Genomic DNA, 12,420 nt, shown 5'->3' with positions numbered 1-12,420 from the left:
CGTTCTCCCCTTTGGGGCTAAGATGCGAATGAATGTGTTTGAATGGATGAGTAAATGGGGAGTGTGTCGTCCTGTCTCGGCTACCTCCCTTTCCTTGGGGGAAGCAGCCTAGGTATATAGATAGATAGATAGATAGACAAATACTGTGCTACTGTACTCGGGAATGTCTCACTCACTGAGTAATTTCCCGCCTAGATCGTCACGTAATCAAAACAAACCGCGTGCTGCGGTGATGTTCGAGGATTTGATCTTTCAAAGGCCTCTCCTGCGTTAATTTGTAGTTTTCATAATGGTTCTTTAATCTTACGTTGTCTTATATGTATCCCAGCCCTTACCGTGTACGCGTACCGTGAGATCGTGTTCCGTGCGAGTTTCCTGCATATGTTCACTAATTTTTATATATATTTCAGAATCAGGTATAGTATTGTATTGATTGCAATATTGTACTGTATACAGTACTCTCTCCAAACACAGTTGTAATACAATAAGTGGTGATGACAGTGTTCACCAATATACAGTACCCTCGCATCCAACACGGTAATATTGTCATGCATGGGTCACGTGTTGGACCAAAAACGTGTTGGACTAATAACAGAGCTTATAGGGAAAAATGAATTATGTCAGCAACCCTAGGAAAAGTCACCCTAAATACCTACCATATACCTATACATATACTGGTACTATTGTAATTATAATAAATGGTACTGTGCTATGAATGATAACTAACCTTTTAGGATAGTGTTGGTGGGCTTGCTGGGAATGGAAGGTGGTATCCAAGGCTGTAGGTAGTCCTACTGGGTCCCCGGAGGATGGCTGTTGGTGTCACTAGCAGGTAATGGATCTTGCTCCTCCTCAACTTCCCTCATAAATCCTTCGAAATCACACTCAGAATCACTATCTTCGTCCACAGCCATGGAAGGTCCTGCTTCTGCCTGTCCTAGCACTCTGTAATCCTCGGCAAATGGCATGCTTCTCACACTGTTGCCAGAGCCCCGTCTCGTGACTGTGGAAAGTGATCGCTGTCGCTGAGTTGGTAGAGAATAAGGAGAAGCAACTTTGTTTATAAACTGGTACACACGCCGATGAGAAGGGTTTCAAAACGATTGATATTTATTCTAAAATATTAATATGTATTCAGTGTCAGGCTAAATGTTCAATGCTGTAGTACGTTACATTCTCTGTCGAGTCGCCTGGGTTTTGGTCACACTGTTTAGCCCGTCGTATCCTCGGCAGGAATCCATCCAGATGAATTCCAAATGCCCGTGGTATCGTCGGCAATTTTACCACGTTACCGTTCCGATTTACCATCGTATCCTCGGCAAACCTGGTATGAAGTGCCGTGTGATAGCCTTCGGCTGCCAGGATCTTGTCTTGGTTTTTTATTATGGTCCTCACGTTGGCTTCATTCATGTCGTAGGCCTTGGCAGTGTCAACTTTCCTCTCCCCTTTCTTCTTCCTCTCGATGCTTTCTAGCTTGGTGGCCTGAGGGAGCTGCCGACACTTCTTGGGGTTCTCAGAAGGCTTCCTAGGCATCGTGAGCAGGGTAAAATGCAGTAACAAGGGCAGAAAATGCAGCAAGAAAAAAGCACCTTCCAATGCAATTATGCAACTGAGTGGCGCTGTGGCGGGAGAAATTTAAACAAAACATCACGTGACACCAGAAGCGTTTTTAATTGGGCGGCATCACGATCACGTCACGATAGCGGGCGGGGAAGGCTACTTGATCAGAAGTTTTCATTGGCTATCATCATCATGGGAATGTCCAGTATGACCGTGTTGGACCGGGGGTGATTGTGCTAGAGTTGAACTCTGCGGATTTCGCCCACTTCTCGGAGCTCTGTGCGTGTTATGCTAACACACTCGTGTTGCAGTAATTAAATCGTATTAAATAATACTAATTATTTGCTCTCCATGCTGGACCTGAATCGTGCTGGACTAACGCGTGTTGGATGCGTGGGTACTGTATTTAAGGTACTGAGTGGGTAGGTTTTTTGATTATTCGGGAAATCCAATTTCTCAGCATCATCCTGGTCACATAGATGCCGAATAATAGGACTTTTACTGTATATATATATATATATATATATATATATATATATCATCATCATCAGCCATTACAAGTCCACTGCTGAACAATGGCCTCCCCTAACCTTCTCCATGAATTCCCTGACTGAGCCAATTTTTGCCACATTTTCCTTATCTCATCCCTCCACCTCCTGTCTGGCCTTTTACTGCTACACTTACAATCTCTCTTGCTCCATCGATTATCCCTTATTCTTGCTACATGGCCTGCCTACCTCCATTTCTGTTCTTTTATAACTTCTATAATATCTTTGACTTTAGTCTGCTCTCTCACCTAAGTTGATCTTTTCCTGTCTCTTAATGATATTCCCAACACTGACCTTTCCATTGCTCTCTGAGAACAAATTAATTTATTTTCCATCAATTTTGTCAGTTTCCAAGTCTCACAACCATACGTCATAGCTGGAATTATATATTCGTTACATACTTTTCGTTCCATACAAACTGGCAAGCTACTTTTCATAATGTCCCTATGTTTACTGAAAGCTTTCCATCCAATTGTAATGCGTCTTTTTATTTCGCTATCATTATCTTTCGTTAATTTTAGTATTTGTCCCATGTAATTGTACTGCTCGACTTCTTCAAGAATTTCTCCACTTATTCTGATGATGCTCTTTAGTGTTTGGGGATTAAACAATACTTTAGTCTTATAAGCAACGTTGGGTCTGGTTAGTACTTGGATGGGTGACCGCCTGGGAACACCAGATGCTGCTGGCATAACGTTCTCCCTACGTGTCAAGTGGGGTTGGTGGAGGATTAGTGTCCCTCCCTGTAAAACAATTAACTCTAAGCCCTTGGCCACCCTGTTTGGGATACACGGCGTCTGGCAATGAATGAAAAAATGAATCTTTAGCCCTAGTTTGAGACCTTCTCTGTTCAAGTCATTTAACATTGCTTGCAATGTCTCTGCTGTTTCTGAGATTAGGACAATGTCATCTGCAAATCTTAAATGGTTTAGCTTTTCTCTATCTATGTTCACTCCTTCGTTTTCCCAGTCTAGCTTTCTGAGAATACTTTCTAGCCATGCTGTAAATAACTTTGGTGCAACGTTGGGTCTGGTTAGTACTTGGATAGGTGACTGCCTGGGAACACAAGATGCTGTTGGCATCCCTACGTGTCAGGTGGGGTTGGTAGAGGATTAGTTCCCCTCCCTGTAAAACAATTTAACTCTAAGCCATTGGTCACCCCGTTTGGGATACATGGCGTCTGGCAATGAATGAATGAATGAAAAATTTTATCTCCCTGATGCACGCCTTTCTCAATCTTAATTTTCTCTGAGTCCTTATATTAACTGTAGCAGTTCCCTTTACATATATATATACACAGTAATCACTCCAATATCCGACATAATAGAGCCATAGGCAGGTCCGGATAGTGGTCCTGTCCGGATATTGGGCCCCAGCTTATGGACTTGTACTTATGGACCCTAACTCAGAGAAACACCTATACAACTCCCTCTGGACATGTATAGCACCTATTTAAGACCCAAATCACACCAATAAGGCACATAAATGACTGAAATAAACGAAAAGAAGCATAAAATGATGGTTTAGAAGGAGGTTCATACAATATTAAACATTCTGGTGACTGGCTCCTGGACCCTAACCTAGCCTAACTCAGAAAAACACCTTCCTACTGCACATGCATAGCTCCTAACACCCTATTCACACCAATAAAGGACATTAAAGAGTGAAACGAGGTAAGTATAGTATGGAAAAAAGTACAGTATGAAACATTCTGCCTATTTACAGCAAGTCCATGGCCACCTCGATAAATAACCGCCTCCTCTCAGACTCTGACAGTGAGAAGGATTTCCTAAAGCACTTCCAGTACACTATTCATGAAGTCTTGCACTGAACTTAGTCAATCGCACACAGAAGTCCGTTCTCTTCACAGTGCGCACTCTTGTCTAACTAATGCTCCATTGTAACTTACTAAGTGTTGCACTCTGCACTTTAACTTTTCCCATTCTTCTAATAATTTTCCAAAGCAAAAACAAACAATTCTATTTACGTTAAATTTTGTACCAAATGAGTCTTTTCTCTCACAACTGTAAATCCTTAACACAACACACTGTTTTTTTCAATGCACAACACTGTAAATTCCCGTGTGGTCTAGTGGAGAAGTTCTTGCTGTTTATTCACTGTCAGAGTCCCAGAGTATCACTGGCAGGTGACCTAGGGGTGCGTCACTGGGTCGTGGTGATGGTGTACCCACTGCAGACGACTCTGAAGACAGCCGCAAACTCACATCGAGCGGTGACTCTACCGTGGTTGATGTGCTGGGCTGTGGCTCGGAGCATGAGGGCCTGTCTTGGGGAGGCAACGGAGTGGAGCCAGGGCTGGGCACAGCGGGGGTCACGGGCCTGAAAAAACTGTCAATGGTTGACTGATGCGATGAAAGACGAATCTGACGATTGATGATGCGCTGCCTGAAAGCACGCACTTCCTCCACAAGTCCCAAGGGCCTCATCTCCCTGTCGCAGTCCGGGTGTTCCAAGTAGTCTAGGACGAACTCTAAATGTTCCTGGAGTACGCTCAGCTTGGGGATGGCTGGAGTAGTGTCCTGCTGAGAGGAGTCCGTATCATCGTCGCCTTCCTCATTGGAATCTTCAAGCTGCAACTGAAGACGTGATCTCAATATCAGACAATGTCTGATACCCAGGATCCCCCTCATCGTCATCCAACCACTCACGCACATCGTCCACATCAACATCGTCGCCATGCATGGAAGTCATCCGCATCATACCCTAGAAAATCGTACTCCACATCCGTTCCGAGAAGCAGACAAGACCAACCATTTTCCAGAGTCTTCACAGGGACTTCCTTCCATGCACTAGCCCAGTTGTACAGCGCAGACTTGATGTTGTAGCGACGAAGGTTCTCCAAAGTCCGCTGGCCCTGTGTGTCCCATCCCTCCCTGCGCTCGTCCTCGTCCTCAAGAACAACCATCACCTCGTCCAGGAACTTCCGTCGGTATAGGCGCTTTGTTGCCATGATCACTCCTTGGTCCATTGGTTGGATGAGAGCAGTCGTATTAGGTGGCAGAAACATGTACCTAATCCGGCCATTCTCAGCAACCAAGTCCTTGTCGCACGGGTGGGCAGGTGCATTGTCGAGGAGAAGGAGGGCCTTTACCTGGTCGTGCGGGATTCCCAGTGTCTTCGTCTGGTAATTGATGACCTCCTTGACGAAGTGGCAGTGGAACCAGTCTTTGAAGATCTGGGCTGTAAACCATGCCTTCAAAGAATGGTACCAGACGACAGGAAGGACATCCATCACCCCACGAAGGCACCGAGGCTGCTTTGCGCGGCCAACAACAACGGACTTAAGCCGGTGCATGCCATTAGCACTGGCACAACACAAAGCAGATATCTGTTCCTTGGAGAGCTTGCGGCCAGGTACAAGCTTCTCCGTCTCCTAGGCTAGAGTGTTCGTTGGCAGCGAGCGATAGAATAGACCAGTTTCGTCTGCGTTGTAGACTTGACCGAGAGTGAGGCCCTCCCTGTCGATCAAGCCCTTCACCTTGTGCCGAAACTTGTCAACTCCATCCTCGTTAGCGTCCAAAGCTTCGCCATGAGCTTTACGGTTGGTAAGGCCATGCCATAACTTGAATGCAAAGAGCCAACCCTCAGATGCCTTGAAGTCTAGGGCGTCGTGAAGCCTGGCGAACTTCTCAGCAGCAGCCTTCAGCTCCGTTCCACGTACCATCACACCAGCAGCACGTTGCTGTCGATACCAAATCAATGTGGAGCGGTCGATTTCTGCAAACTTGGGGGTAAACATCACCTTCCTCTCCACGTTGCGTTTGCTTCTCAATGAGAAGTCAGCCGTGTACTGCATGAGCTTGTCTCGGGATCTCTCAATATCGAACAAAGTAGATCGGGCCAGGTTAAACTCGCGGAGGATGTGGGAAGAAGACCACCCCGCATCTACTTTCTCCAATATCTCCCGTTTCTTCTCCAGAGTCAACACCACTCTCTTCCTTTTTTCAGGTGGCGGGGCCATCATCACACACACAAAGAGGAGGCCCGAGAGCAGCAGGAGTGCCTGCAGCAGGTAAGGCACCACCACAAAAGCAATCACGTGGGCAGCCATAACGACGAGCATGCACTTGCAGCGAGAGACAGGCGGAAAGTGGGGAGGATGCAGCGGCGCTCTATCGGACGTCGGAGGAATGACCCGCCACAACAATGCTCTCCCGCGCCGCGCACGACAAGTTCAAATTACGGGCGGATTTTTTTTTTTTTTTTTGGGGGGGGGGGGGGGGTTACTGGATCCAGGGACGATTATGTCCGGTTAGTGGGGATGTTCGGATATTGGGCGTCCGGATATTAGAGTGATTACTGTATATATATACATATATATATATCGGGTATATATATATATATATATATATATATATATACTGTATATATATATGACTAGGTGCAGCAAACTGATAAAATGAATACAAATACTGTATAAATAATTGGTGTACTTATATGACATGAATACTGTAATTATTACAGCTTTTCAAATACTAATGTTTATTTTGTTGGTAAAAATAAACACCTGCTACTTTTGATCTGATACTAATGACACTAACCGAAGCAGTTACGTAAGGTTAGACTGGTTATGTCCATGTTCAGTCTAATTTGGCCTATGAGTTATGTTGAAGAGGGGTCGAAGGATGCCTAGGTTAGGTTGAAATTGTACCTTGATAAATTTTTCATTATTTTAAAATTATTTCCCCCCCCCTTTTTCATGAACTGGGGGTAACTCTGACCTAAATTCTACTGAAGAATGACATGACATTCTTGAGACTGGGGAGTGACTGTCTCTGAAATGGGTGATTTCTGACAGAAACAAATTTAATGTGAAAACTATGTGCAGTACAAAAATGGATAAATAGATAAATAAAAAAATAAAATACTTTCTGCATCACATATCTGTGGGTGAACAAATGTAAGAATTTGCCAAACAATTTGGATTCATACAAAATTGATCCACCTCATGGGAAGTTCTAACAGTGGACCTTCAGTCATAATACTGGCTTCACTGGCTTGTCTTCTGCATATTACCTAGCCCACCATTTGTTGCCCATTTATGGGGTTTTTGGACTGTTTTTCTTGCAACTGTCTGGTGATAGGACTATAATTATTTCATACCCTCATTAACAGCTAATGAGAATATAAAGGAGCGTTGTGGTGTGGATGTGGATGTGATAGGAAGCGTTATGAGGAACACACTGAGGTGGTTTGGCCATGTGGAGAGGATGGAGGGTGAAAGACTGACGAAGAGAGTGTATGTGAGTGAGGTGGAGGTGGGAAGAGGGAGGGGGAGGCCAAGGATGAGATGGAGGGATGGGGTGGAGAGGTATATGAGAGAGGGGGTGTGTGAGTTGGGAGCAGGGCAGTGAAACGGCGGGGGACAGGGCGACTTGGAGGCGATTTGTTTGTGGCCACCCCAAACGGGATTGAGGCGTCTGGCAATAGATAGATAGATAGATTAACAGCTAACTCAAGACAACAGTCCTTAATGTAACTACACACCAGGATGATCATCAGTGAAACAAATTGTAATGAGATAGTGGACCACCTTACTTTGCATTTGTTTTTTCTTCTCCTTCACCACAATCTTCTACAGCTGCTCTGAGTTTGTAGTACTGACCTAACCTCAGCTATGATGTCACTGAAGACTAATTATTGATCGAGTCTATTATCTAAAATGTACTTCTTTACACCTTTAAAGTCTCTGAATCTGACCAAAGATATGTGAAATTTTTGTGAAAATCTGAAAGACAGATCCATCTCATTAACATATACCCACCACAGACCTTGGCTGTATTGCCTTGATATTCCACAACAGAAGTTTACCATTTTCGGTGATTCTGGTGAGCACAAAAAATGACAAAATTTACTTATCTGATGGTGGCATGACCACTGGACTTGGACCGAAAGCTGATGCCTTATTTAAATCACTGAACAGTACAAATGGACAATATTCATACTGAAATCCACATCAATGTACCTATATATGGTAAAAATTTGAACATCAATAACAATGCCCAGTTATTTCAAACATATCTGACAATGCTATGCGTCAGAACTGAAGGCTATTATTATCCTCGAGCCTCAACTCCCATCTCAATGGAAGATGCTGAAATCAATGCAAGAAAATGCAGAGGCCCTTGCTGCAACACACAACATGACGCTCAAGTTGAATGACAAATTTTATGTTGGCACTAACCTTGGCTTCCTCGGACATTGTATTAACCGTGAAGATGAACGCTACCCTCCGAGTCCGTTTGTAAACACCATCTATCCGAGAACAAAATTGTCTATGTACGCATTGCATAAAATATACCAACACTATCAAATTTACTAAGAAAATCGCCGTTTATTCCATACAATCGATTTATTTCTTATCAATTACCATAAGGTTAAATAATTCAGTTATATTTTTTTAGGATTAAGTAAAACAAAATATATATTTCTCAACATAATAGTCTTGGTCTAATAACAAAGATATACTGCCCATGTATGTATACATTTACATTTTTGCACTATAACAAGCTTTACGTGAGAAGTAATCCCTTTGGACAAAAACAAAAAATCCTAGTACTCAAAACTCGTGTTAGTAGAAATCGAAATTAAGAGGAACTTTAGGAATATTCATGAAAATATGTATATTGTTGTAATGTTAAATGGCTTACGTATTTATCTGTTGTTTTGCTCCAATAAATGTTTTGAAAGGGTGAGACATGATAAAGAAGAACGACAGAAGCAGAAGGAAAGGCCTTGGGTAAAATGCAGTATAGTATCACCAAGGGCAACCCAACACTCCCAGGAGCCCACAGAGGAGCATACAGCGCGACTGACTCCGGGCGACAGGGACATAAGTCCGCCCGGGTCGCGCGCCCTTATGACCCAGAGCTCGCCCGCCGCCACCATAGCAGGAAAGCGAGACTACCTTCCGGGCGAGCCGACCACCAACAACCACGGGGTGGAGCTATTACTCTAGCTCCAGTCAGCAGCCCTGAGACGGCCGGTAGCTGATCAACCCTCCTACAGGAGATTGCCTGCAGCCGCTCTGGAGGTAACGAGGAGACGGCCAGTAGCCACTCCCGCCTTCGTCAGGAGACGGCCAGAAGCCGCTCTGAAGGTGCCCTAGACGAGACGGCTGGGAGCCGCTCAACCCTCCTACTGGAGACGGCCTGCAGCCGTTCATGAGGTAATGAGGAGATGGCCGGTAGCCGCTCCGAAGGTGCCCTTGAATCAATCTGTAGCCACGCACTTCCTCAGGCCACGGTCAGTAGCCGGGCCTTAGCAACGGCCGGTAGCCGCGCCCCTAGAAGGCCATGGCCAGTAGCCGAGCACTACAGCAGGAGACGGCTGGTAGCCGCTCCTCTGTCAGGTCCTGACTCCTGCCCACCAACCAACAACCCAGAGGGAGACCCCAGCCCGGAGGAGTATTGGAGAGGCCCTGTAACTACCACCAGGCTCCTCACTACAGCTGGTTCATGAGAGGACCCGCCTGACAGACCCCAATGGAGGCCTATGCTGCAGCCCACTCCTGATAGCATCCCCAACTGCAGGAAACCTCAGCCCCCAGGACCTCGAGACCGCCCCCAGGACCCCCGGGAGGGACATCCCTTCACCCCAACACCGGAGATCTTCGTCCTCCATTAGGCGCCTGAGCGAGAAGTTCAGGCAGCTTTTCGGCCCCAGCCCTGAGGTCCAGACTCCCACCCTGAGCCCTGAAAGCACTGGACCCTTCGTCACCAGCAGCCCCGGATGAGAGAGGATGCCCCTACGCGTGATCCCGTGGCCCCTGAATACGGAGGCCCCTGGTGGAGCTCAGCCCCGTCAGTAGTGAGGCTGAGCCATTCCCGCCGCCCTTGTACCTGACCGCCAGTACGCCCAGTCCCGAAAGTGAAAGCACAGTGTTCGTGACATAGGCAACAAGGGCAGAACAGTGAGTTATCAGAACATGGAAAGTCAGTGAGAAAAGCATCAGTAATAATATAAAAGAGAAGTGGAATAAGTAAGATAACAGTGAAACAGTGAACACGGCAAGGCGGTGAAATAAGGGTCTGTCTCAAGTGAACATGCAACCATATATAGGGACTCCGCCTCGCATGAAGATCATACAGAGACCTCAGTGCAAGAACAATAATTAACGACACAACAGACAAACCAGTTAGCCTGCCAGCAGTGAAAATAGTGCCACAAACTCCACCAGCATACAGAACCTAGACTTTCCCAAATAGTAGTGTTTAGCTTCACTGCCCTGAGTGCTATTCACCTTACCCGACCTTGTCCTAAACAGTATCCTGTGCGATACTAACACCCAATATCTAAGCCTTAGAATTATAATTGTTCAGCATAACTGTATTTGTGCCATCTGCCCGTTCCACTGTAGAATTTAGCAATACAAATGTAAGGTTGTTGCCTCGAGTTTTTGTGTCCTGCCTTTCTCTTATTTGTCTAAGTTCCGGTCTAGAAAGAGAACCCAGCTACACACTAGGCGTTAGAGGGACGGGAAGCCGACCCTAAAACACCTAGCATCACATTAGGTAATGTGTTTCATAAACAGGATGGCTAGCACAGGGAATGCCATATTCATGTGACTTTTTTTTTTTTTTTCGAAAATTCTCTTGCTATTAAAATCAGACTGAAATACCGGCCGTGGCGACTAAGGACACCACTCCACCCCCAGGAGGAGACTACGGAGGAGTTTATGGCATGCGTGTAATGTCTGTACAATACGGATGTAAGTCCCACTGGGCCGAGTGCCCCCATTCCTCGGTGTGCACCAGGTGCAACCACCCCAGTCTGAGTGCACTATCTTTTTGCCGGGCCAGCCCTCACCAGGATCGGGGTTGAGCTAAAAACCCAGCTCCAAGCAGCACCCCAGTGACGGCCTGTAGCTGTGCAAACCCAAAGATGGCCCGTAGCTGCTCTAATAAAGCAACGGCCTGTAGCCACACCCTTGTGATGGCCTGTGGCCACACACTAAAGCAACGCCCCGTAGCCGCGCCCAAAAGGAGACAGCCTGTAGCTGCTCCAAGTGCTGCTGAACCCCCCTGCAGAACCCATGACAGCCTGCAGCTGCACATGGAGAGAAAATGGCATGCCCCCTCTCCTTCTGCAGTTCCCTTGAAGGGCATGACACCAATGACGACCTGTAGCAGCACCAGTAGGCAGGAGACAGCCTGTAGTCGCTCCCTACATGCACATTGCCCTTCATGTGGGACTCTGGCGACTGCCTGTAGCCATGCTCATAGACAAGCGACAGCCTGTAGCCATGCTTTGTCTGAGGTCCCGTCAGGAAGTCGGGCCCTGGTGACAGCCGGTAGCCACAGCAACAGGGAAGGGATGGCCTGTAGCCGCCCTCCTCCTGTTGCCCAAGGGACCTCGGTGATGGCCTGTAGCTGTTCCAGGGAGGGACGCTACAAAAGTCCCTCACCCCCTGTGGCTTCACAACATGAGGGCAACCTGCACTCAGTCCTGCCCACCACTGGTGGCACCCACCAGGATCGAGGTAACCTCCAGGAGGAGAACTTCCAACTCGAGGACTGGTGGAGAGGCCCTGTGTTGTCCCTGGGGTTGTACTCCATACAGTCAGTGCCAGGGGAGGACCCATGCCTGACGGATTCCTGCTGGGAGCGACGCCACACTCCTATCCTGACAGCAGAGCAGCAGGAAGGAGACCGCAGCCAACGGCCCCTCGATGGCGCCCCCCCAGGACCTCGGGACGAGACTTCTCCCCTCCCCGAAGAAGGCGATGCCCTTCCCCCACCAGGCGCCTGCAGGAGCACGTACAAAGACTATTTGGCCCTAGCCCTGAGGGCCAGACCCCAGTCCCCAGCCCCAATAGTGACGGGCCCTTCACCATGCCCAATCATAGTCCACAACGAGAGGCGACGCCCCTGCGAGTAGTCCTGTGGCCGCGGGATGAAGGGACTCCTGAGGGGACTCTGCCAATGCCAGGCCGACACCAGTGAGTCCCAGGCTACCCGTACCCCTTGCCCACCGACCAGTGATTGTGATACATAGTCCTCACAGAGCGGAGGTGAGAAACGAGACACAGAGACTGCATATCCACTCAGTGCCAGTGAGAGGTAAAGTTCAGTGCCAGAATAAGAACTCTTGCATCAGTACAAGCATCAGTACATAACCACTTTGTGTAAATACGAGGTAAAGTTCAGTGCCGGAGTAAGGACTCTTGTGACAGGACATATCCACCCTGTGCAAAGTGAGAGGTAAAACTCAGTATCAGACTAAGAACTCTTGTGACAGTGTATATCCATTCCATACTAGTGGGAGACTAAGTCATTGCCGGAATAAGGACT

The 12,420-nt window shown here is 47.1% G+C and overlaps 1 protein-coding gene across 2 annotated transcripts in view; it reads right to left on the bottom strand.

Moving 5' to 3' along the window:
• Sumo (Small ubiquitin like modifier) overlaps window positions 1-8,394 on the bottom strand; it is a 33,105-nt gene extending 24,711 nt beyond the window's left edge. The window contains exon 1 of one of the 2 annotated variants that reach the window (XM_080271815.1): window positions 8,313-8,394. In XM_080271815.1, coding sequence (XP_080127941.1) covers window positions 8,313-8,330 — 18 coding nt within the window. In that variant the 5' untranslated portion in view covers window positions 8,331-8,394. The remainder of the gene's footprint in view (window positions 1-8,312) is intronic. The other variant, XM_080271816.1, reaches the window with a different exon arrangement.
• Between the last annotated feature and the right edge of the window lie 4,026 nt (window positions 8,395-12,420).

The sequence above is a fragment of the Coenobita brevimanus genome, chromosome 47 (genome assembly GCF_032717465.1).
Source record: "Coenobita brevimanus isolate Jiangsu-jjx chromosome 47, ASM3271746v2, whole genome shotgun sequence".
Lineage (NCBI taxonomy): Eukaryota > Metazoa > Arthropoda > Malacostraca > Decapoda > Coenobitidae > Coenobita > Coenobita brevimanus.
This window is presented reverse-complemented; position numbering and strand designations above follow the sequence as displayed.